This window comes from Hirundo rustica, chromosome 2, assembly GCF_015227805.2.
Source record: "Hirundo rustica isolate bHirRus1 chromosome 2, bHirRus1.pri.v3, whole genome shotgun sequence".
Classification (NCBI taxonomy): domain Eukaryota; kingdom Metazoa; phylum Chordata; class Aves; order Passeriformes; family Hirundinidae; genus Hirundo; species Hirundo rustica.
This window is the reverse complement of record NC_053451.1, coordinates 21,847,786-21,871,623: the sequence shown is the minus strand read 5'-3', so window position 1 is coordinate 21,871,623 and position 23,838 is coordinate 21,847,786. Positions and strand designations below refer to the sequence as shown.

At 43.7% G+C, this 23,838-nt stretch overlaps 1 protein-coding gene across 2 annotated transcripts; it reads right to left on the bottom strand.

Annotated features, from left to right (window-relative positions):
• Positions 1-1,411: 1,411 nt before the first annotated feature.
• On the bottom strand, positions 1,412-23,785 carry TBX19 (T-box transcription factor 19). Of its 2 annotated transcripts, none has more exons than XM_040055796.2 (9): positions 23,683-23,785; positions 15,349-15,578; positions 9,497-9,761; positions 7,300-7,434; positions 6,564-6,625; positions 5,464-5,525; positions 4,631-4,819; positions 3,456-3,588; positions 1,412-2,591 (listed from the first exon to the last, which is right to left on the bottom strand). In XM_040055796.2, exons 1-9 carry the CDS (start codon positions 23,752-23,754, stop codon positions 2,357-2,359), a joined length of 1,383 nt encoding a protein of 460 aa, XP_039911730.1. In that variant the 5' UTR covers positions 23,755-23,785; the 3' UTR covers positions 1,412-2,356. The 2 variants fall into 2 exon arrangements, with proteins under 2 accessions (XP_039911730.1, XP_039911731.1); XM_040055797.2 differs by lacking the exon at positions 23,683-23,785 and adding an exon at positions 15,771-16,002.
• Between the last annotated feature and the right edge of the window lie 53 nt (positions 23,786-23,838).

Below are 23,838 nucleotides of genomic sequence, written 5' to 3'. Positions count from 1 at the left end.
CAATGACAAAAACTTAACTCAGTTCTGAGATCTCAGAACTTTTTGCCTCCTGTGACACGAGTCATGGCTGCTTTTACAGGAAAAAGGAAGAAAAATTACTTTGCCTGTTCATTTTGATAATTTTCAAATTCTTTCAATCCTATGGGACTATAAGGAAAGCTAATTAGATGTTCCCCTACATAATTTGTTTGTGAAATAAAAATGCAATTGGAGTAACACCTTTTAATCACTCGTGTATTACTGTAATGCAACATATGGGATAAGAAATTATCCAACTCATTAACCATGAAGGAAGCATTGCAGGTCCTGGAACACAGAGAAGTCATCACTTGCCTGCTTTTAGCATCTTTACGTAGACTCTGTGTGTGGTGTGTCTGTGGGGAGCTGAACAGCCAGAAGAGGGTAGCATAAGTTAGTTAATAAACCTCATCCGTAAAGCGGAGTTATTTTTGAGAGAAACAAACACCTACTTACATTTCTTGCCACGAGGTAGAGAAACATAACATTGAAAAACTCATCATCAAGCTTTTGTCAAAGCGTGGGAAGGCAGATTTACAATCAGAGCTGACAAGGATTAGACTGATAGCAGGATGCAGAGCTTTTTGCACTCTGTTAACTCTTGTCTGACCAATGCCTCTATTAATAAAAATGCACACCCAAAGCAACTTCATTACTTTGATCTTAGGGGGTTGCAGCACAAGTCAGCAAAACTAACAGTGTTGCTGAGTACATTCTGACACACGATCTTGCCTGCAGCAGCTCTGAAATCCAGATGGGGAAGGCAAGGAAACGCATAACACTGAGAGCAACTTAAGGGGGTGGTTCAGGCCAGGTATAATAGAATATCAGACTTGCTGAGTTCACTAGGCAGATGCATATCTGACAACCTGAATCAAAATGCTGCTCTTGCTGCTGCCTCTAACGTCTACCCAAAACAGAATGTTGCTCCCAGAGTCTGCATGCAGTAAATGAGTGTTCACAAAGGGAATGTTGCTGTATCTAGCAGAAGCAGAGGCATCAGATCACAGGAGCTTTAGAGAATCCTCTCCTATGCTGGGGATTGTCCTCTATCGATGCACATGACTCTAAACAGACCAGAATTGCTGCTGGGTATTTCATTATACAGGGACATATCTACATGCGTTAGTTTGCAAATTTTTCTTTATAGAGACCAAAGAGCAGAACTCTTCTCTGAGAATTTGACAGGACTTGCCTGAGGAGACACATGAAAGAACAAGGAAGACTGGGGGATGGCTGTTGTTATTTGCATCAGAGTAGTAGTTAGAAATCCCAGACAGGATCAGGACTGCACTGTGCTAAATGCTGTACACTCGTGCAGGATGGGAAAAGTGGTAGCCTGAAAAAGGAAGCTGAAGCAGACAAAGTGAGAAGGGAAACAGGTGTGAAGACATGAAATACCATGCCCAGGAGCTTACACCCAGTAACTGGACAAGGAATAGAAAATTCCTGTTCTGTCAACTTGCTTCTGGCAGAGTTGCTTTAAATAGCTCAGAAGTTGTTAGGTGAGAAGGACTGTGTGTGTGTTTACACCTTCGAAAGGCACTGAGGAGATAATACACCATGTATTCATAGTTTATTTGTACTGTATAGCTGAAGCGAAGGGGAAATGCAAATTGAATCTTTTTTCCTATAATCCTCTTCCTCCCACCCTTTCAAAAAGAGCACATATTGGAAACACTGGAACTTTCCATTTCAAAGGCTGTAACATCAGACTCTAAATGCCCTTCACCCTGCTGCTACAATGCAGCCACATTTGCAGTTTGAGTGTGCCCACTGTCCTCATGGCACACACACAGTGAACAGCAGCTGGAGAAGGGAAGAGGACAGAGAATGCTGGTGGCATTAGGACATCAGTCCAGTTTCATCCCCTGGGGGGCTTTAGTTTCAGCTACTGTAAAAACCTCTATATATGAGATTTAGCCTTTAAAGCAGTGCTGTCCCTTCAAATGACCAGTTGCAAACTTGCTCACAATTTTTCCTGTACTTGGCTGTCAGTTACAGAAGGAACTTCTAAAATGAGTATCTAGCTGCCACGTCTGCTTCACTCAGTCCCACATCTCTGACCATTTTTAATGTGATATAGAAGCAAAGCTAACTATAAAGATTCTTTCTGGACATCACTCTGAATGATGCATAAAAGTTGCAGTAACAGGTCGGTTGCTATCATATTTCCTGCCTTTGCATTTTGGCTTAGCTGGCACACAGAAGGTACATTAGTGCAAGTGATGAGATCCTTCTCCTGCATACATTCTGCTCTGCACTGCGCTCCTCGGGGATCATTTGCCATTTGTGTCAGTCTTGGTTGGCTGAGCTTCCCTCAGGAGCTGCCTGTCCATTAAAAGGAGTGTGAGGGTGTCCATGTGGAGTCGGACAGTCTGGTGAGAGTGCCTTCCCCTTGTGCTTCCATGCTGCCAGGCACCATTCCCTGCAGAGGGATTTGCACCGATGATGCAGCAGGTAAGGGGACATTACCCCTTAAAAACACGCTTGGAGGGTTGCTGTTCACCTCGCTTCCTGGGCTGGCAACATTCACAGCGCTGTTGCTCACTGTCCACAGGCAGGGGTAGTGGCTGGAAAGAAAGCAGCACAGATTGAATGAGTTATTTCAAAGCATTTAGCCTGCATAAGACTTGCCACAGTAAAGTCAATTTTATTATCTGTTCAAAGGCAGCTATTCAAATAGAGTTACCAAACTAGATCAGCCTTGAAGAACCTAAGTGAAAAATCACCAGCAACAGTCACACCTGGTGATCCTGGAGGGAGGCATGGAGAGAAACGTACAAGTATTTGTGAGGTTTCAAAATTTAAGGATCTTTTTACGTGGCTCTGTGACTCTCCTTCTTCCCATCTCAGGAACAGAGTCACATGAGTTTCTAGAGAGGGAGCTCACAAATTCTCAGGATACTGCCTAGCTACTATGGTATAAACACTGAGAAGAAAACCTACTCAATCAGATAACGCTGCATTTGAAATTGCAGCTGATTCTCCTGACACCCAAGTTGAGAGAAGAAACTATTGCATTCATTCCTTTGGGGAAAAGAAGGGAAAATATTTGATAATTAATTGATTCTCTAGGTCTAAATTCCATCTACTCCTAGAATAGGATCCTCATTTCATGCAGGGTAATAGTGAGAAATATATGGAGAAAAATAATTTGGTTTTAAAATGTTCACAGATTGTAGAGACCAGAATTCTTTGTGAGTGTTCCAATATCCTGGTTTTCAACAGCGTTGGGGAAAAATGAAGCTCCCATAGATATAAGAGCAGAAGATAATTAGCTTGTCAGAAAGATCTGCCCGGGAATCTTGAATTGGGCACTTAGGGCACATTTCAAGTCCGGGACACTGATTAAAGTTTGGAACAAAGGACAAATCACCAGGACAGTCCTATAAGCCTCAGTGCTCCTCATACCAGCAGTTTTCCTGTAACCTTACCTGGGTCCAGGACTGGCACCTCCCTTTGTCTGTGGCACTGAGAGCAAATTAGTGTGTGGAGAGGGTGGCAAAGTCCAGCTGTCATGTCCTGAAAATACCTGAAGACTGTTGCTGGAGCTCTCCAATAAGTTAACTTCGGGGAGGGAAAAAAAGGCAACAAACAAATCCTCAGTGACTATTACAGATATTGTCTTAAGACAGCAAAACACGGACAGGCTTAAGGCAGCAATCTGATCATGAGGTCCCCGACCACAGGTAGTAGGACAAAAGTCCCAACCACAGGTAAAAAGGCAAAATTCCCATGTTCATTGAGAGAGTGGCCAGGTGCCATTGCAATCCCAGGCGGGATACATGAGAAGGTACAGCATGACAGATTTGCATTTTTGCAAGTCTGACTAATAGTTTTTCACAGCTGACGTATATCAGGCAATGTTTTGATACAGATTTCCTTATATTTTGAGCTAAAATACATAATAAAGTTTTATAAATACTGCCCCATTCCTGGAAATTTCCAAGTCCAGCTTGAATGGGGCTTTGGGCAACCTGGTCTAGTGGAAGATGTCCCTACTCATGGCAGGGGGATTGCAACAAGATGATCTCTAAGGTCCTTTTCAAGCCAAACTACTCTATGATAAATACTTCCATTAAACAGGAAGCCCTGCTAAATTATAATTAGCGAGCAGATTACCCCTGCTCTTTTTTCCGACCTACTTCTTGTGATCAAAGGGGAATCAAATTCTGGAACTCTGCACCCAGATCTAGAAAGTGAAAAGCACTCAAAGGATGTCTTGACATGACCAAATGCCTTTGCCTCACATCAGCTCCTACCTGAGAGCTGCTTTGACGTGAGAGCTCAAATGTACCATGGGCAGGACATCGAAAGAAGACCTGCAATGCTCTTTTTGTGTAACTGGAAGCTATAGTGGAAGTATAACTGGAAGAAGTAGTGAAAGCACGATGATACACTCCTGTTTATCATTAAGAGTGCACCCAGCTCTTGGTAGCTCTTGTTCTGCCGCCTCAGTGGCCCTGGGTGCATGAAGGGTCCCGTGCAGGTTGTTCCAGAGACTCGCCGTGACCTTTCCTAGCCTCAGCTCGGGCTTGCTCCAGCTGCTGTGCTAACCTAAGGCAAGGGGCGGGCAGGCAGAGGCGGCAAAGCAGCGCTCCAGGAGTACCTGTAGGAGAGTGGTTCCTCGGCACGTAGGAGGGTGGGTACGGAGCAGCCCGGTGGGCTCGCAGCGCTGAGTACCTCTCGCAGCTGTGGGGAGCCTGCGGGGCGGGCAGAGGCAAAGGTCCGCCGTACTGGTAATTAGAGCTTCCCGAGGCACACATCGGATCCGGGTTGGAAATCAACCAGCCACCCACTCGGAGGGGAAAGCGAGAAGAAAACTATTATTATTGCTGCAACTGAAGTGCGGCAATACAACTGAGAAATGACCAGCCTTCTTGCAGAATCGGCTGCGCCTCAGAAATACCGAGCTGATCTCAAGACTCTAGATTGTGAAACAGCTGCCAAAAAAATAACAACCCTCCACCCCCTTCCCAACCCACCGACTCTGAAAACAAGACCTGAAAGCCACCAGAAAATGTCGCAGACATTAAAGAGCAAATGAAAGAAAAACTATCAGTAAAGCAAATGCAACTTCTGCTTCTCCCCATTTTTTACCTGTTTACCTATGAAAGATAATTTTATAGGTGACAAAAACAGTCACAAATACAAAACCAAAGGGGTAAGAAAGCCCTTAAAATGTCATACATCAACTTGATTCTATATTCCTTTTAATATTGAAAAAATCGATTGTATAGAAAATGTTCCCTCCACAGGACCTCTCACATGATTTTCTACTGTGAGGTCTCTTCAATGTCCTTATGTTTTTAAAGGGTCCCTCTCAATGAACACAATTCAGGACTTGGTAAGTGACCAGTATCCACCAGTTAAGCAAGGCCCAGGTTCCCAGCACCAATCATATCTCACAAAACTTGCAGCTGACATGAATAAAAACCTTACAGTGAGAATAAGTCATATGTTGACCTTCGGAGACTGTCTCTGGAGCATCCTTAGAATGGTTTCTGAAAAGCAAAATACTTATTGGTAAGTGTTCTCGTTGAAAAATTACAAAAGTTATAACCAGAGCTGTTCATTAAAAATTGGAGAAGTGATAAAAAGGGAGGGAAATCCCTCTTCTTTAACCTTGCTGGGCAGCAGCAGAGATCCCCATGTTCTGCCGTAAAGGAAGCAGGAGCTTTTGTTTGATGACATAAACGAAAATGTTCCTAAGTTTGTGCCATATTTGGGAGCTGAACATGGAATTCTAAATCTGCCTGTGGGCACTATTCCAGCTTGCAGGCAAGCTGAAGGCAGCATTCCCCCTTCCCCAGCTGGAAACCCTAACACCGAGACACAGCAGCTTCGTAATTGGTGAGAGGAATGAAAGGAAATACAGGTTTCCCTGCAGGCACCCGGGACACTTCACATGTCCAAAGATAAAGCAGGTCCAAACAAAATTAATTAGAAATTATGGGCTGGAATACATCATTTGGGTGCCGCTGTGCATTAACGTGGGTGATGCAAGGAAAATTTTGCAAGATAAACTACAAATAATTTCTGAGGGAAGCATCTCTGACATCTTACCTTTAATAAACCCATCCTAAATTTTCACACAGACTTAGACAGCAGCAGGGTGGTTACATTACAGTTACACTCTAATTTCACTTCAACTATGCTTTTCGATGCCTGGGGTTGACATTTTTTCTCCCTGACCTATCAAATTACAGGATTCACTGGAGTGCAAGTACACTGTGGTGAATATGTGTGGGGTATAACACTACTGGGGAAGCTCACACCATCTCATTTCAAGCTTTCTGTGTAGGCAGAGATAAGTGCCAGGATCCCCAAGAGCATGTTCACCCACCCCAGCACCTATTGTAATAATTATCAGTCTCCCCAATAATTAATCTCCCCAGTAACATCATTGGAGTGACTCTGGATTTAAGACAGCAGAAACAAGATTCAGTTATGTAATTTATCGTTCATATGGTGATGTCACAATTTTAACCATATCAAGCAGCAAAAATCTTCTGGATCAAAAAAACCAAAGATGAACTCACCTTTCCTTTGCATCCAGGAAGGCTTTGGCAAAGGGATTATACTTGATTTTGAGAGCTGTTATCTTGAGTTTACAGAAAACAAGGCATGTTAGTGAAGGCAATTTGAAATAGAAACTTGACAAAACATACTCCAGAGTAATCTGAGTGGAACTGCCCAGGTTAGCCTAAAATATATCCTCACACTTGATGTATTCCAGGACTGGGTAGGAGACAGCTTTGCTGTGTATTGATCAGGCAAAGCACCAGTTGGGGCAGCCTGGCATGAGCTGGTCTGGTAAATCTGATGGAGTTAGCGATTCTTACAATCCAAAGCATCCTTCAAGGGCAGAAATTTTTCCCGTGAAGTATTGTGTTATTCTGCAGTTGTATGTATTACAGGGAACATAGAGAGATAGGGTTATCATTATAACTATCAGTTATTGCTGGAAAAACATATTTGGCTTGAGTGTAGGGCTGTTTGGCTTTTTTTCCCAGTAAAGGGTTGGGATGTCGGGATAGATGGATCAGTCTGGATCAGCTGTGGCAGGATATTAAGTTAACGTGCTTAGTGCTGGAGCCAGACACTAGATTAGTCAATGTTCTACTGCAGAGAAAAGACGGAGTACTAGACTGGATGGAGTACTACACTGCACGAGACCGGTGGGGAAACAAGAACAAGGCACGCTGCTCTTGTAGCTGATCAGCTCCGAACAGACCTCACGAGCGGTGAGCAGAGCACAGCGCGGCGCCCACCTACCTCCTCATTCTGGTAGGCAGTCACCGCTATGAACTGGGTCTCAGGGAAGGAGCAGTTCATCACCATCCGGTGGGGGCCTCCTACGCGAACTATGTGCACCTGGGGCTCGTATTTGTGCAGGGAGTTCAACATTATCTGCAGGAAAGGAGACAGAGAGACAGCCCCCGGTGCCACCCTGGTACCTCAGAGCCACCCCCTGGCTCTGTGACAGAGCAGCTGTCACTGCTGAGCCTGCCCAGCCAGTGACTGCTGGAGCAGGAGGACAGGTGCCTTCCAGCCCTGCAATAACCACAGGGCTGGACAGAACGAGACTTCACCGGGATGTATTTAAAGCTTTGGATGCAGCAGGATCAGTGAGTATTTGTGCTAGCAGCTATGGTCCTCAAACCCCTGGGCTTCCACTGCAGTAGAGGCTGCTGAAACAGCTCAGCGGCGCTCCCCGTCCTGCTTCTGCTGTCTGGAAGGCTCGGAATCACCACCACAGGAAAGGTGCCAGGAGGAAGCTAAGGCAGTCATCCAGTCTCCTTCCTGGGCAGGATGAAGTGTATCTATACAAGCCCTGGCAGATCACCTAAGCTGGCACTAAAGCTGTGAACAGCATTGATTCCAGGAAGTCTCTCAGGTCCTTTAATTGGGTCTAGTGCAAGAAAAAGATTATTTTTTTAAATTGGTACTTTTCAAAGCGATGTATACATAAATACATACACATATACCTATATACCTATATATATACACACACCCCTATATATATACACACACACATCAATATATATTACATGCATAAAATAAATACATATATACCTATACGTGTATATATATATAAAATAAAGAACATCGCTATTAGCATAAAGCACTGATAGTGATCAATTACTTTCTAATACCATCACAGGAGGGGCAGCTGAAGCACGGAGTGGGGACATGGTTTACTTTAACACGGTGGTCGTGATTTCAAAAGAAAGCAAAGGAAGCTTCAGTCATTTGTAATGCAGTAACATTTGTTTGGGTTCTGTTTCTCATACGGCTTTTCTTCTGCTTTCTGCTATATTCCTCTCCTTTGTGGATATAGAGATATAGATAGAGATAGAGATAGAGACAGAGAGATAGATAGATAGATAGATAGATAGATAGATAGATAGATAGATAGACAGATAGATAGATAGATAGAAATAGAGATAGATATACACTGTTTCCTTGTTTTGTTCCCCAAGGACTCGACCCTCCAAGTTTCCTGTAGCTTTCTTCCCCCCCAGGCTTATTTTTCTGAGGCTTTTGACTTTTTGGAGATCCTGGACATAAGACAAGCATTTGCAAATTCAGATCCTGTTCTATCCTCTTCAATAATTCTTGTGTGCTGGTTCCACATATGACTAAGGAAAAGTCAGATCATCTCGCTGTTCCCCAATCTGTAAAACCTGAGATAATTTCCTACCTCATTAGAGTACCAAGCTTACAGAGCTACCTCACAAACCTAATGGAAATAACAGATTGAGAACGTATAACATTCACATGAAAGAAATTGATTCTGGGCTGACAAGTATCATCCACCGTAGGAGTTTTGTGAAAAACAAACAAGCGAACAAAATGTCTTGTGCAACATTTTGCCTTTAGATGCATCATCAAAAATAAAATATGAAACAAAACTAATTTTCCTGTTCCCATTTTTAACGGGTTCAAAGAGAAAGTCACTTATTTCTGGTACATGTGGTTTCTTTCCAAAGGCCAAAGCTGATTCAATAGAATATTGATAATTATCATGATGCAGAAGCAGACATAGTAATTATTTAATTTAGGAGCAGCCTTTTATTCTGCCATCTGACTCCTGCCAACACTCCACTTACACCAAACAACATTGGGGAACACAACAAAAACCTAATACCCGTGGCCATTTTTCCCCCTTTCTCTGAAGTCCTATGTAAAAATCCCCAGCACACAAGACCAACTCTGAAAAGACCCCTGACGATTAAGTAAACCACAGCACTCTGTCTCTCTTAACATCAAGAAGGCCATTAAAATCTGAAAGTGCCAATTAAGGCCTGTTTATCCTTGTTTACATTTGGCCTCCAGAGAATAATTGGCATCTGTGGGTGAAGAGGCCTGTAAGGGCTTCTATAATTACATAAATGCACCCTTGATATTTCTTGATTGGTAGGTGCTTGCAATTGAAGCCAAGAGGTGGTGTGGAAACATCAGGCCCTACCTGCCCACTCCCGTTGAGCTTGTTGGTAAGTTTGACTTTGCTGAAGGAAATGGCAGCTTTCATCCAATGGGCCCCAAAGTTGGGAGAGTCTGGGTGGATGTAGACACAGCTGTGGTTCGGTGGCTCTGGTTTCCCAGCTGGCACCCATTCTCCATTGACGTACTTCCAGCGATGGCCGTCAGTCGGAGCAAAGTCCAGCAGGAAGGAGTACATGGCATTTGGATCCAAGCCTGACACGCTGATCTTCAAAACGGGGAACATCCGCCTGGCCAGAGAAACAGACAGGGGGGACACCACTGGAAACCGGTCTTGAAAGACTCTCCTCAGTTTGTTTGTTTCCAGATGCTCACTGACTAGTTCAGAATAAAAAAACATCCTCCCTTCCTTCAATCCACCCTTGCCATCAGACCTTGCACTCGGCAGTTTCTCCAGTAATTTATCCCGTACTGCCGTACTCCCTGACCTCACCAGCTTGACCACATCCTTTTGCTTTTTGTTCCATCTCACACGCAAGCTCTAAACCTTTACCCAGCCTTCCGCTACCTCGTGTGTTTAAAACTGGAATCCAGCCTCTGTTTAGTTTTGGGATAATGCTCCTTTTTGCCTAAAGGTCCAATGCCACCTTTTCTCAATCCCTTTTCATTATTACTTTTTTCTTTTGTAAAGGAGATTTGCAGGAACTCATAGGCTGACTTTCAGTGGTTTTCTTTCTGTCCCAGAGCTTGTGATCGATGCCCACACAGCTCTGAACTGCCCTGAAAGTCTGCAGCAGTAGAGCTAATAGGGCTCCAACACTTTCAGGAACTGGGAATAATGTGTGGACATCAGAACAGAGGTGTCTCCCAGCAAAGGTATCCCATTCATTGAGCTTCTTAGTCAAGGAATACATGTAACTGCTGTTACGCATCACCTGCTACATTCCTCTTCCATGAGAAACTGGCCTCCCTGCCCCAGACACCTGCATACTGACCTCTCCTGGCAACTGCCATTTCTCCGTGCCACGTTTTTATGGACAACAAATGCCGATGAAGGCCAGTGAATCTTCGAGTTCCTTTTCTCTGTGGCTACAGAGAGAGTACACCAAGCAGCCAGAGGAATGGCCTGAGCTCCATAGCCACAGGGCTAAGGTAAGGTAGCTCTCAAGGCTTAGGTAGCCATACAAGACATCCAAAATAAATAAGAAGGGATCTGAAACTCCAGGCTGTCTTAAAGGACTGGAAGTCTCTGTCCCTGCAGTCATACTCTCTAGTGACACCCAAATGCAAATTGCTAACAATCTCCCATGACATCCCACTCACCTTTCTGGATACCTTTATATTGTTTTTGCTGCACACATTCAGCACCTTCTGCTGACAGGGAAAGACAGAATTTGAGAAATTTGAGATTTTTCATCTGATATTAATACTTGCTGATACAGGGTCAGTGCAGTATTGAAGGATATATGATAGAATGGTTTGGGTTGAAAGGGATCTTAAAGATCACCTTGTCCCAGTCCCTGGTTTGGTGTCCCCAACACCTTCCTCTAGACTAGGTTGCTCCGAGCCTCATTCGGTCTGGCCTTGAACACCTCCAGGGATGAGGCATCCACAACTTCTCAGGGCAGCCTTTTCCAGTGCCTCACCACCCCTTGTATCACTCCATGTCCTAATAAAATGTCCCTCTCCAGATCTCTTGTAGCCCCTTTTAGGTACTGGGAGGCTGCTGTAACGTCTCTCTCCTCTCCAGGCTGAACAACAGCAACTACCTCAGCTTTTCCTCATAGGAGAGGTTCTCTCCTCTGGACTTGCCCCAAGAAGTCGATGTCCTTCCTGTACTGGAGACCCCGGAGCTGGATGCAGCACTCCAGGTGGGGTCTCATGATTGTGGAGCGGAGGGTGAGAATCCCCTCCCTCGCCCTGCTGGCCGCACTGCTTTAGATGCAGCCCAGGATGTGTTTGGCTTTCTGGGCTGCCAGTGCACATTGCTGGGTCGTGTTGTGCTTCTTGTCCACCAACACTCCTGAGTCCTTGTCCTCAGGGTTGCTCTGAGCCCACTCTCCACCCAGCCTGTATTTTAATGCAGAACCATAAAGTTCACTTTATGGGGTTTGCACAGGCCTCATTCTCAAGCCTGTCTAGATCCCTCTGGATGACATCCCTTCCCTCCACGTGTCAACCAGGGCACACAGCTGGGGGTTGCTGGCAAACCTGCTGAGGGTGTGCCCCTGTCACCAACCAAGGTAATGAAAAGCTCAGTCCCAGTACTGATCCCTGAGGAACAGCACTCCTCCCTGGTCTCCAAGGTACTGTGAACCATGATCTTTCTGATTACATAGAGGCTTAGTTAAGGATTTATACACTGCATGTGTCTTTCTGATCAGGATGAACCAGCTACCACACTGGGATATGATAAAAAGTACAGATACATTGCTCCTTCCAACACTTAGATCTCTCCCAGTCAATGTTCAAGGTAACACATTTAGATACATGGCTGAAATTGAATTAGAGGGGAAAATTAATCCACACGAAAATTTAATTTCAGTAGATTGCACAGAGCTATTCATGTTACACGCAGATTGTTGATTCCTCTGCCCACAACCAGGCAGGCTGCTCTGCCCTTCTATCTGAGAGACTCAAGTTTATCCCCAAAGGACCTATAGACCCATCCAGGAGGGAATAAAGTCACCACCAATTTTAACCTCCTGTAGCACTAAGATTAGAGCACTTCCCTGTGTTAACAGGCTTCACACCCAGTAATTCCCTGCCTCGCCTGGACCAGCGTGTTTTGACTGTACAGGCTCTAACCATGGAGAGCCCCTACCCTTCCTACCACCTAACACGTTCTGCTGATGAAGCGGCTTTACTGTTAGAATCTGTCTTTTAGCATGGCAAGTTGTGATTTCTCTGTATTTGCTTCAGTCAGAATGTTTCTTTCAATGATCAGGTAGGTGCACACATGACCTCCACGGCTGCAATAGCCGAGCACTTCAGCCTCTTCAATTTATTTACAGCAAATCTGCTGCAATTACTCCGCAGTACAGGCCTAGAGTGGGAAGATGTTTGATATCAAAGTTGAATGTGCAGTAACCAGTTAAGTTGCTCTAGCATTCAAGCCTGGAAAGGGCTTCTTTTCCCCCACTCGTGGCTGCCTGCACTGATTCCCTATGGATTTTCCCCATACGCAGAGGGGAACGGTGGCACCTTCCTGTCTCCAGGCAATAACAGGGATTTCAAAGTCTCAGGATACTGCCTAGCTAATATGGTACAAACACTGAGGGAGGAAACCTACTCAGTCAGGTAACAGTGCATTTGATATTGAAGTGTCAATCGCATACAGTAGGTCTGAGTAAAATAGGAGACGGTTTCCCACTGCACCAGCTGCACCCGTTGGGATGTACTTTGTGATATGGCACATGGTTTAATTTTAATGATGTCTGTACTGTTCAGAATATATATCTATCTCCCCTAGGCATATTGCTAGGGCAGGTGATTATTATAGCGACGCCTGATACAGCCACAGAGATGTATCTGTATATTAACACTGAAATTCATTTAACTGTGATATTTTGGGACCCTCAGTACCAATTAGAGGTGATTATTCAGAGCAGATAGAATTGTGCATGCTAGAATTTGACACTTGAGGATCACTAATCAATTAGACTTTCATTCTCTGGGACACTCCCCTATCGGGTTTCTGTTTAATTTCTGAGCTTTGCTAACAATGCGTCTGTCCACACCAACTGTTTTAGTTTTCACACACAAAAGTTCAGGCTGGCTCTTCTCTTTCATCATAGAACACAATTTTCGAAAGCATTAATCTACCCTTCAGCAAGAATGGTTTAGCTGTACTCATTTCGCAGCAGCAGAATAAGATCAATATTTTTTTCTACTGAGAATCTCTGGAGACAATCACTGAATAATCCTGAACCTGAAAAAAACTCAGAACTCATAGGAAATTGTCTCAAGTTTGTTTCCCTTTGAATAGCATGGTACAGAGTTCTTTGCTGCAGGCCAGTCTGTATTTTCTTTGTTTTAGTGTGCTGCTGTGTTTTTTGATGAAAGATACTTTCAGAAATGCAGAGATCCTTTTTCCTATCTCTGAGGCTACTGTAACCATGTAAAAAGGATTAATGCAAATAACTGTGTGACATACTTTTGTAATTTTTGTTTTGAGATGGCTGTAGTTTGATTGTAAAGAACCTATTCCTGCTCTCACTGACATTTCTAGAGATGTCACCGGCTATAGGAAAAGTAGAATCAGGCTGATAAGGCGTGTATAAGTTAAAATAAAAAAATCAGGCAGCTTACACAATGAAATAAAAAGTACCCCCAGGCATATTCAGACAGCAAAAGGTTCCCTTATCAACATTATAAAAAGATTTTATCTACACACTCACCCTGACATTTCAGAAAGAACTTGTATCACCGTGAAGTCATGACTTTCATTAGCTGAGAGGAAAGAAACTGAAAAAACCCCTGTTGGTAAGGTGTGATTCTTTGTACCAATTTAACTAATCAGAGGCAAACCCATTCTACCTCATTTTTAGTCACTTAGACTGCTAAGGAGCAGTTTAAGCAACTGTACAGCAAGTGAAAGTCCATTTAGAAGTTTGCTGTAGCCTAACAGCAGTTTTCAAAGCAATTTAAATGAAGGAAAAGCAGCTTCACAATATAAAGAGAATCTCAGCAGCAGATTTCTGTCAGTATGGGTTTTTAGGAGGAATCAGAATGGCAACAGGTACTCTTACACCAAGAGCTGGTGCTTCGGGAAACTAAATGTTTCTCTGCAGAATCACCTTACTGAGCCAACAGACTAGATTTTTCATTTTTATTGCTTGCATCTATCTCCCTCATCAAGCTACAGTCAACAGTAATTTCATCCACAAATTCTGATAAATCAAAGTCTGCAAAATTAATGAAACTCACACCACATGAGTAAATCTTTCTCTCCATCTCTTAATTCCTCTCTCCTATGCGGATTTCCCGAGAGGTCTCGCAAAAAATGCACATGTTGAGGGAGCGGCTAGGGTGGGGAGCAGCAGAGGGCTGGGGAGGATAAATTAAATAAAAACCTTAGTATCACTGTGCAAATCTTATTCTGCTAGCTTCTTGTCTGTTATGGGCTGGACTTTGCTGTCAGCCCAGTTCAGAGCAGAACCTTTGTGGACAGCCTTCTTCAAGCCAGTGTCTGATTCAGAATTAGCATCCTTCTCGCCAGATATTTCGCTCTTTTCCTGTGCCTTTCTGTGTTCCCCAAATAGTAAGACCTGTGATCCATTTATACCACAATGTTTTGTCCTAAAACTGTGTATGTTAAGCAATATTCCACACTTGTTTCTAAGGGCGCCGGCGACAGCTGTGGGACCATGCAATTCAGGCTCCACATACATACAGAACACTCGGGCAGTTCTACTGCACCCATTCTGGTACAGACTGCTCGTACAAGCTGATAATACCCAAGGCCAGAGGGATGGGAACTGCAGCTGGGGATAACAGCACCAGTCTGCCTCTGTGCAGTAATTTGAAGCCTACAGGTGAGGACTTGCTAATACAGACTGATGATTATTAGCATAAGAAGTCATTCCAAGTGTTTTGAGAGGTATTCCCTTGCAAAAGTTTCCTTTTTGTGCAATCACAAGTTGGTCAATATATTTTTCCAGCATGGAAGAACGGTTTGGCAGCGGCCAAAAATAAGCAGGTTCACCCCATCTTGTTCATACAGTGGTTTAACAGACTGCAAATCTGCAGTCCCCTAAAAACTCTGGTGTGCTCATTGCAGTTCTCTCGAGTGTGCACACACAGTGTATTATCATAGAGCTTAGCCCCCCTGGCTGTCACCTCCACTGAGCCCGCAGTGCTGAGCAGATCACTCACCTGCCATTCTTGGTCACGATCATCTCATTAGTGACTTCCCTGAATCTCTGCCAGAGCGTCGCATCCTCCAAGACGACCTGGAGCTGTTTCTCCGTGGGGTCGCCTTTGTCTCTCCCAGCCCGCAGTTCACTCTCCACTACGCTGAGGAGCCTGGAGACGGTGCAGTCGCTGTTTTTTTTGCAGCCCAGGTCTGCCATGACGGCTTTGCTGCCAGGAACTCCAGGAAGCTGCTGAAAAGACAAAAATAATAAGCTAGATAAAAAAAAGAAGTCAGTTCGTTGGGCACCGTCTGACTGACATGCTCTCCTCACTCTTTTGCCACTGCCTAGCTCTTTCCCCTGGAAGTCCCAATGGGCAGTGACACCAGAGTGTGGAGGTTTACGCACACACTCCACACAAAAAGAGGACTATCTCCTAATTACCTGTTAGACAGTCAGGTGGGTGGCTGGCTGATGACTCAATTGGCTGCCTTGAAAGAAGAGTCCTCCATCCAAATTAGCATGCTTTTATCTTTTTTCAACCTGAAGTGGGTCTAATTGTTCTGCTTGAGAACCAGGTTTCCATTAATGAAAATTGTTTCATTTCCAGACTGAAACAATGCATGGAAATTGCATTCAGGCTGGTGCGGACTCTAACTGAAGGAGCTGGGAAGAGTCAAGATAGTTACACAGAGAAAGTTGTCTTAAAATATTTTTGCCACGAATGTTGCCTAAATGCATTAATCTCATTCCTCTGCATTCCTAAATCAAAATATAACAGTAAGAGACCTTTCTGCACGGTGGTTTCAATGCACAAGGAGAGGGCAGCACCCCTACACTCCATTGCTGAAGGACGTTGTGTCCATCCCTTGGTCCCACCATCACTCGAAAAACCCCTGCTACAGCTTACAGGTGGCTGAACGCCCCTCTGGCTGCGTTTCCAGGGACAGACCCCACACTTCTGGGGCTGCTGTGAGCTTAATTGCCTGAGGCCTGGCACTGCTGACCAACTCAAGGTCCATCTCACACAAAAACTCCCTCAGCATCCCAAAAAGTCATTCCCTCTCATCTCATGCTGAGACCTTCTCTGACAAGCCTGATCCAACAACACATGCCCTCCACAAAAAAAGCCACCATTTTACTGAGGACTGCAAGAAATTCAGCGTTCAACCAAGGAGAGGTGCGGGTTCAGTCCCCTGCTGGAAGGTTAAGTGTAAGCCCCACGAATAACAGTGACTTGTAAATGCTGGGCTTTGGTATTTAACAAATGCTGGAGTACCTAACTTCTCCTGATACATCTACCTCTGATAATGTCTTTAAAATTTCTAGTCTGTTGGACGTGATGTAGTCAGGGACTTGATGATGAAATTGTAGTCCTAGAGGTCATTTTTAGAGAAATGCATTTTCTGTCTGCTTATTGAGAACTTTTCGTTCTTTTACTTCAATTGTCCCTGTTGAATTTCTGTGCTTCTGTCTCTTAGAAAGACAAAATGACTTGGTGGATCACTGCTGGGATTTTTACAGACAAGAAAGGGTATAGCAGACTTTATAAAACAGAATTCAATTTAAATCCCTCATTTGACAAGGCTCAACAGATCTTTCCTTTAAAAAACGGAGAGGTACCATCCACCTAAACAACAATGGCCAGAGCTTGATGGCACCTTTTTTGGCACCCTTCCAACCCAAATCATTCTATGCTGCATTTGAACTTCACACTCTGACACCTCTTCCCCTCTCCTTTTTTCTAGTTGTCAACTCATAACAGAAATACCTAGATTATTGTATAAGTAAACTCAGGTGAGTTACATTAGCAGATGTCAGATAGCAATTTCTAATTGATAAACAGCCCTCTTTCACTACTGAACAACTAAAGAATGTACTTCAAAATCTACAGGAAATTCAGGGACCTGGAATGTACACCTGGAAGTGACCTTAGGCACACTTTGCATTTAGAAAAATAGTTGCATCTCGGGTATGCTGGTGGAAATGGAACATGTTTATGTTTGACTTCCCCTTTCCAAATACTCAAAGAGGAGAGAGAAGCTACTACTGTAATCTTTCCCTGCATGTGATCAAATGGAATAGGAAATGCATAGGAGATTATGTGAGACAGTTTTAAATTTTATTATACTACAGATGCAAATAGACAGAGAAATTGGAGCTGGTGGAAGTGCCGTGAGTTTCAATTCAACATCTTCAGGGTTTCAGTAAGTTCTAAAACAGGTACACATTACTTTAGGGGGTTTTGGTTTTTTTTTTTTTGGTTTTTTTTTTTTTTTTTGTTTTTTTTTTTTTAGCTGAAGCCCTATTTCCATACAGCCTTTTTAGATATAATTGCTCAGAAATCAGGAGATTCAAAGTTAAGGCAGGTAAAGAGACAACAGCTCATTAAAGTAATAATATTCCAGTAGTTACACACAGTTCTTTCTATAGACAAATAAAAAAAGAAGCAGCCTGGCTTTCAGAAGTACTCACTGCCCATCTCTCCTGCAGGGCTTCAAGTGGAGTGATACTGGGTTAGGGCCTCCAAAAATCAGATCCTATCTACCTTTCTCAAGATGCTTAGAACTCAAAGGAACCCAAAAGCATGCAAAAAAGCAACAACAGTTCAGGTTGGTGGGTTTCCAAACGAGGAAGTGAAACTCTCTTACCAGCAGACACTGGTGCATCACTAGAGGAGAAGAATATGCTCAGCAAAGATGGGTTGGAAATGGAGGCTGCCAGAAAGCAGAGGAAAGGGAGGTCCTGCTTGCAGTGCGCTGCTTGCCCAAAGCACTCCTGGGACAGAGTTGCAGGAAATGAGGGAAACATGGAAGGAATGGATAATGGACCCGTTTTTTTTACAATTAACATCCTTAAGGGAGAAGCATGAATGTTTTTACTTTGGAGTATCATACTAAAACTTGTATCCTGCACAGTAATTCAATGCATTTTCAGATACCAGAAGCGGGTAACACTCATGTGCTTATAGTTATCACTCATACAAGGTGTCTGATTCTTGAAAGTCTAGTGTCCAGAGGAAAAACTTAACCACAAATCTAACAACATACCTGGCTTCCACAGAGTTTGAATTTTAGTAACTATGTTACCATAGCCCAGGACACCTGAAACCACATCATTTTCCAAAATGAGAGTAGTTACCTGTGGCTGGTTAGTGGGAACGGCCCAATTACTATTTCCAGCATGGGGAAGGTTGTTTCAGCTCTAAGAGTTCAGCCTAAGAGCAATTTGTGTTGTATGTAGCAGAAGGCACAGTTCACCACTGACATATCTCACCAACCTGAAAGAATTAGCTAAAGAAATAATAAGTTTACATGTATGCAAGCACATGATCAGCTGAATGTACTTGGGCCTGAGACTTTGCTTTAAAACACACTTCCAGATTCTATGAATGAGGCTTCTTTGCATTGTGCACTGTTTCTATGTCACACAGCTGTTGTGGCAGAGGGCAGAACACAAACTAGATAGACTCAGAGTCACTGTTATTTATTGTTGGCTTTTCGTTTAACAAAAATATTATGTGTGGAAATTTACTTTGAATATTTAGCCTGTTTTAGGAGAAGTGAGAGACATCCTCTGCTCTTTTGTCCCTCTGTTCACTTAAATAACATCTTGGAATACTTTCCAAACAATCCTTCTTTCTCCTACTTTCTTCCAAGATTAATTTCTCCAAGTCTACAGGTGCTGAAAAGAGGCCCAAACAGATTGATGTCACTGACTGTAGGTAGTGCCAGGGCATGAAGAACAAACCATTTTCAGATGTGGGTTATTTCTTGGGCTGGAAATTAAATTTCCCTGAACCTGACATTTGAAGAAGAGGTAGCTGGACTTACAGAGGAGCACGGTAGGTGTTCCTGAAGATTGACAGCCAGTGCCACTGCAAGTGGGACACAGCAGGACCGAAGGACAGGAGACTGTTTATTGCCCCTCTTGCACTTGGCACCCATTTAATTAGACAAGCAAATCAGTAGGGGTGGCAGAAGGAACAGAAAATGCCCCTACAAAACCTGCATATTTGTAAGCTTTCCCTGAAACCCAGCTGGGAGAGCTGGGCACTTCCAAGCAGGGATCAGACTCCTTGTGGCTCACGGACAGGCAGAACTAGCTCAAAATGCAAGCACAGCACTCACAATGATCTCCAATTTACCAATAAGAATTCAGTAACTCATATTTTAAATGAAGCAATGAGGACTGGGGTGAGCAGTGAAAGAACAATCACAACAATCCTAGAATACTTATTGGACTTCACTCACCAAGTTACAGCAGGAAAAAGCAAGAGGTTATTTTTGACTTTCTAATTAAGCTTGTTCTTAAACGCCCCTGGCCACCAGCTGGTGAGGTACACAGAAAGAAGGGGGGAAAAGCAAACAAGAAAAAAGGTAATTAAAGAGGCCTTTCTTGCCTTGACATTGGATAGCTGTTTTTTGGCCTTTAGCTGCATGTTTCCTAAGAAAAGACAGCCCTTCATCACCAGATGAAATTGCAGAAAGTAAGACTCATTCTTTCCATCTCCAAAGCTCCCACTCCAGCATTCAACTAACCCCCCTCTGAACACTGAGTCCCAACAACACAGGGAAATGTAACCTCCATCACCATGACACTCCCAGGAAATCAACACCTATCAACTACCACGGAATAATTAAGAATGGATAAAAAGACAGCTGCTTTCCTTCTGCTTTTTAATCATGTATCCAGCCCCTTAAGAGATTGCTAGGCTAGAGGAGACTTAAAGAAGATTAGCCTTTTCATTAATGTCAGGGTGAGGGGACAGTTTCAATGACTTCCCCCAGGTATGGTTTTAGCAGAAAGGCAGGCAGCTTGTTCGAGCGGTACCTCCCTGTCTGGTGTTATAACTGAGATTATACTGAGATTAATTCTGAGCCCAGAGAGCAGGGAAGGCTTTCCACAGCAATCTTTCTGCTTTATAGAAAGAGAAGGAAGAAAAAAAACCCGACAAACCCAAAGGAAAAAAATGAATGCAGTGCGATGGGTTGACCCTGGCTGGGTGCCAGGTACCTGCCAAAGGGTGGGTACTGCTCTGTCTCTCCCTTCCTTTGTCCTCCTCAGCAGGGACAGAAGAAATATTACAAAAGGCTCATGGATTGAAATAAGGACAGGGAGAGATCACTCACCAGTTACCATCATGGGCAAACCAAGCTGGACTTGGGGAAATTAGTTTAATATATTACCAAATTAAAACTCAAAACTGAGTAAGGTAACAAGAAATAAACCCAAATGTTAAAACACCTTCCCTCCACCCCTCATTTCTTCCCAGTTCTAACTTTCCTCCTGATTTTCTCTTCCTCCTCCGTGTCAGTGACCTTCTCAGGGAAGGACTCCTCGCATTCTTTCCCCACTCCAGCATAGGATTCCTCCTATGGAAAACAGTTCTCCATGAACTTCTCCATTAGTCCTTCCCACAGCCTTCAGTTTTTCACATAGTGCTCTGTTATGGGTCACTTCCATGGGGTGCAATCCTCCAGGAACAGGTTGCTGCAGTGTAGGTCCTCTGCCCAGGAGTCGGCTCCAGCCTGGGCTTCCAAAAATCACAGTCTCCTATGGGCATCCATCTGCTCTGGCAGGTGGGTCTCTGCATCCCCACGGACCCTCATGTGTGGGGGCACAGCTGCCTCACCATGGTCAGCACCACAGGCTGCAGGGGAATCGCTGCTCCAGCACCTGGAGCACCTCCTGCCCCTCCTTCTCCACTGACCTGGCTGTCTGCAGGGCTGTTTCTCTCACAAATTCTCTCCCATCTCTTTGGCTGTATTAGTGCAAGGGGTTTTTCTCCTCAAATATATTACCCCAGAGGCACTACCACTGCTCCTGGTGGGCTCAGCCTTGGCCAGCAGTGGGCTCATCTTGGAACGAGCTGGCCTTGGCTCTATCAACATATGGGAAGCTTCTGGCAGCTTCTCAGGGAAGCCACCCCTGTAGCCCTGTCAACTGAAACATTGACAGCAAACCAAATGTATGTAGTCAGGCTGGTGATAAATCTAACTTAGTTTGTTTAAAACAATAATTATACTTTTCCCTAATTTTTTTTTTTTTTTTTTTTTTTTTTTTTTTTTTTTTGACTTGAAGATCTTCAGTGATGTCTTCAGACATGAATTATCACCTAGAGGAAGCAATTATTTCTGTTCCCATCTTTAAGATCAGAAAACAATTTAAAAAATAAGAGATTCTAAGCAAAGCTTTAAGTTCTACTTAAAACAGCTCAGAAATAAAGTAGTGCATTCAGAGTTTACTGGGAAAATGAAACATGCACTTTTCACCTGGATGTGTAGGTTAAAGCTTTCTGCTAACCATGAGGGGTAACAAGTCGCAAGTGTAACTCAGTTGAAGCAATTGATTCTCTCAAAAGTGATGAGCCTGACACATCCTGTCACACATGAACAGAAACCACAGGGGAACATGCCCATGATAAAATATTTTCTTTTCACACCACGTATTGCATCATAGAATGGTTTGGGTTGGAAGGGACCTTCAAGATCATCTTGTTCCAGCTCCCCTGCCTTGGCCAGGGACACCTTTCACTAGACCAGGTTGCTCAGAGCCCCATCCAGGCTGGCCTTGAACACTTCCAGGGATGGGGCATCAAGAGCATCTCTGGGCAATCTGTTCCTGTGCCTTACTACTCTCACAGCAAAGGATTTCTTTCTAATCCTTAATCTAAACCTCCCCTTTCCCAGTATGAAGCCGTTCACCTTGTCCTGTCACTATGTGCCCTTGTACAAAGTCCCGCTCCAGCTTTCAGCACTGCCCCAGCTCCTAGGGCATGACAGCCCCTCAGAGCTGCAATGAAATCACCCTGACCAGGTAACACTTCCATTGTACCATTTTTACACTACACCCATGTTACTCCACACTTATTCCCATGGAGGCTTTGAAGCACGAATCCTCGGGAATAACTTCTATTAGAGACGCCACAAGGGAACGCAAGAGAAAACTTAAAAGGGTTTCAACCAGGCTAACTTAAAATAGCAATCCCAAAGATTGGCAGCTTAGACTATTCCATCTCTAATTCACCAGCAGCTTTCTTCTGAAAAGTGAGAAAATCAGAATTTTTTTCCCTTTAGGAATCTCCAGCACTTCATGGCTGGGCAGTTACAAGCCTGTACCCCCACACACATTGCAACTAAGGCTGAGCTCAACAGGAAAGGTACAAGCAAGGGATGGAAATAACTATCAACCCCCACCTCTGAATGACTCACATCCATGAAATACCTTCTCTTGCAAATCAGACCTTGGGGAAGGAGAACAGAAAGGGGCAGACATTACAGCAGCTTTCCAAGAGCCTTGTCACTGAATTTGAATGCTGGTGACTTTGCAAGGTACCAGGATTCAGGGACTAGATGCTGTAGCACAACTGACAAACCCTTTCAGCGCATTTCTAAGGAAAAAAAAATCATTAATCAACAGAATGTGCTGCAGGGCAGCTGATCACCGTTTAGGGATTTCAAATAAAGATTTCACATTCCTTGTTTTTAATCACTCAAGTATTAAGACTTTAGCATGAGAACGAAATGGCAAAGCTCAACAGCTTTGTTCTCATGCAGGACGTTGAGTTAGGCAAGCAAAATTAGTCTAAGTATAAGTCTAAAGTCTAAGCTATCAGACTTGGAAAGGATTTATTGCTCTTTCAGGAATCACAGTATTCTTGGTACGACACAGATGTACCCAGCTTTCCTGACATTGCTGGGACACTCTAACCTTTTCAAAAAGATAAATTGCAAACCCCTACATTTCTATACTGCAGAAGACAGGCTGCTGCTTGTATTCCAAGTGCAACTTCGGAGTTTCCTGTAGGACAGAAATTTCAGTTCAGTCAGCCACGAGACTTGCTTAGAAGAACAATCAAAAAAACAAGAAAAAAAGGTAATTGAAAACCTAACACAGTCTCCCACGGCACTTAAGTCTCACCATCACCCTTGCAGACAGGAAAAAACCCCATCTGCCTGTCAATTAGGAGAAAGTGTAGCAGCCTGAACAGCCTGATGTACACACAGCTTTGACACACTGCCAGAGAATATTAAACCACGGCAGGTCTTTGGATGCACACACTTAAAACAGACCAGCTTTTTGAAAGTGAAAAAAAAAATAAAATAATTGTCTCTAATTATTTTTAACACACCTTCATAAATCATTGATATTTTACTTCATTTACATTTTACTGAGTGTACATCAGCACTCAGAGCATATTTATTTCAGAAGTGTGTTGCTTCCTGTTGTCTTTGATGACAGAATAGCACCAGGCATTATTTTCTCTGTAGCATGGACTAAGGATAGCTTGTTGGCATACCTAGGATGATTCTTGAAGTAAATAAATAAGAAGAAATAAAAATATCACCCTCACCTTAACAACTCCACTTCTGCCAACCAGTTGTCCAGGTGCCTGCAACTGCTGGGTGAAACTGCTGCAAAACATTGGTGACACAAAACCTCCCCCAGCAGCAGAAGCTGTGTGCACAGCAAAGGAAGTGAGGACAGGACAATAATTTTGAAAAAACCA

Bases quoted from the DNA above. Each gene is read 5' to 3' on its own strand.
- TBX19 (XM_040055796.2), bottom strand. From the start codon at position 23,754: ATGTTTTGCAGCAGTTTCACCCAGCAGTTGCAGGCACCTGGACAACTG. The intron at 15,579-23,682 runs GTGAGGGTGATA...TTGTCTTTTCAG, and splicing joins GCAGAAGTGGAGTTGTTAAG to CAGCTTCCTGGAGTTCCTGG. The intron at 2,592-3,455 runs GTAAGGTTACAG...CTTTCTTTCCAG, and splicing joins GGTGCCAGTCCTGGACCCAG to CCACTACCCCTGCCTGTGGA.